The 1586-nt window shown below is 41.4% G+C and overlaps 1 protein-coding gene across 1 annotated transcript; it reads left to right on the top strand.

The window, feature by feature from the left end:
- Positions 1–239: 239 nt before the first annotated feature.
- On the top strand, positions 240–1187 carry LOC146869283 (olfactory receptor 4E2-like). The gene has a single exon (XM_085653677.1). It carries the CDS (start codon positions 240–242, stop codon positions 1185–1187), a length of 948 nt encoding a protein of 315 aa, XP_085509803.1.
- Positions 1188–1586: the final 399 nt, after the last annotated feature.

The following is a 1586-nucleotide window of genomic DNA, read 5'->3' as shown; positions in this document are numbered from 1 at the left end:
CATGAATATACAATATTTGTTTATAAATCAGGGTATTCATTAATTAAGTAATAAGTAATCTATCCAGTATAAAACAACTTCTACATAAAAGAGAGAGTCTGTTCAAATGAACCAAAAATATCATTTTGACTTTAAAATTACTTTGCAAACACTATCTTAAATTAATGATATTTAATTTTCCTGTATATGTTTTTTTTCGTCTACAGAATATTAATTCAAAGAAAAATCATCCCTTAGAAATGGGAAACAGGACAAATATAGAAGAGTTTGTCCTACTTGGACTCTCGAGGAACGCGGAGATGCAGATAGTGTTGGCTTTGGCATTTTTAGTACTTTACTTGGCAATCGTGATTGGAAATAGTCTCATCATCGTTGCAGTGAAAATTGTGTCATCTCTTCAGTCTCCCATGTACTTCTTTCTCAGCAACTTGTCCCTCATCGACTTGTGCTACCCGAGCGTCACCATCCCTAAGATGCTTGTGAATATCATATCCGGACGGGACACCATCCCCTTCAATGGATGCCTTTCCCAGCTCTTCTTCTTCCATCTCTTTATTTCGGCAGAGGTCTTCCTGCTTGCAGTGATGGCTTTTGACCGCTACGTGGCCATATGCAACCCCTTGCGTTACACCACCATCATGAGCAGGCGAGTGTGCAGCCTGCTGGTGCTCGGCTCGTGGTTGGGAGGTGTTGTGCATTCCGTGGTGCAAACCATTCTGATGATTCGACTTCCCTTCTGTGGCCCCAATGAAGTGGACAGTTTCTTTTGTGATATCCCTCCCTTGCTGAATTTAGCCTGCTCGGATACCTTCCTCACAGGTCTATTGATTGTGTCCAACAGTGGGCTGATCTCTCTGGTCAGCTTCATCCTCTTGCTCGGCTCCTACACCTCGATCCTACTATCTTTAAGACAACAGTCGGCCGAAGGGAAGCATAAGGCGCTCTCCACCTGTGCCGCTCACCTGACGGTGGTGACAATATTTTTCGGGCCCTGCATCTTTATCTACACACGACCCTCTAGCAGTTTATCAATGGATAAAATAGTTTCTGTTTTTTACGCTGTCATAACACCTTTGCTGAACCCCATAATATATACACTAAGAAATGTAGAAGTTAAAAATTCCATGAAAAAAATGATAACGGACTGTCGGAGAATATTTATAAGAGGGGACAAAACACCATCATAAACACTACTGACCGAGAAAGACTTCTCTCCCTCGAGTCCATCCCATTTCGAGTTAAATAAGTTAATATCATATTTCGAAGTATTGCTTACAATAAATACACTTGGACTGCAGGCAGGAGTTCACATCGACGAAGAGGATACTGCACATGTCCTTAAACCGTACATGGTCATGTGTACAGGATGCCAGGTTTGAAGAAAATAAAGCAGAGCCTTGCACCCCCTTAACAGTAAACTTTGAGATGAAAAGTCCCCGGACACTAAAAGTAAAAATACTTGACTCTTTTAAGTTCATATGATGCAGTAACCTATTTGTGTGTAATGTCTGTCCTGGTACTCCTACTTTGCTACATGAAACTCATGCTACTATGTGTACAGTGCCTAGATGTTTGTAGTGCCTAGG

Source organism: Triturus cristatus, chromosome 1_1 (genome assembly GCF_964204655.1).
Source record: "Triturus cristatus chromosome 1_1, aTriCri1.1, whole genome shotgun sequence".
NCBI lineage: Eukaryota > Metazoa > Chordata > Amphibia > Caudata > Salamandridae > Triturus > Triturus cristatus.
Note: the sequence above shows the minus strand (reverse complement) of the source record. Positions and strands in the feature narration are given on the sequence as shown.

Bases quoted from the DNA above. Each gene is read 5' to 3' on its own strand.
- LOC146869283 (XM_085653677.1), top strand. From the start codon at position 240: ATGGGAAACAGGACAAATATAGAAGAGTTTGTCCTACTTGGACTCTCG.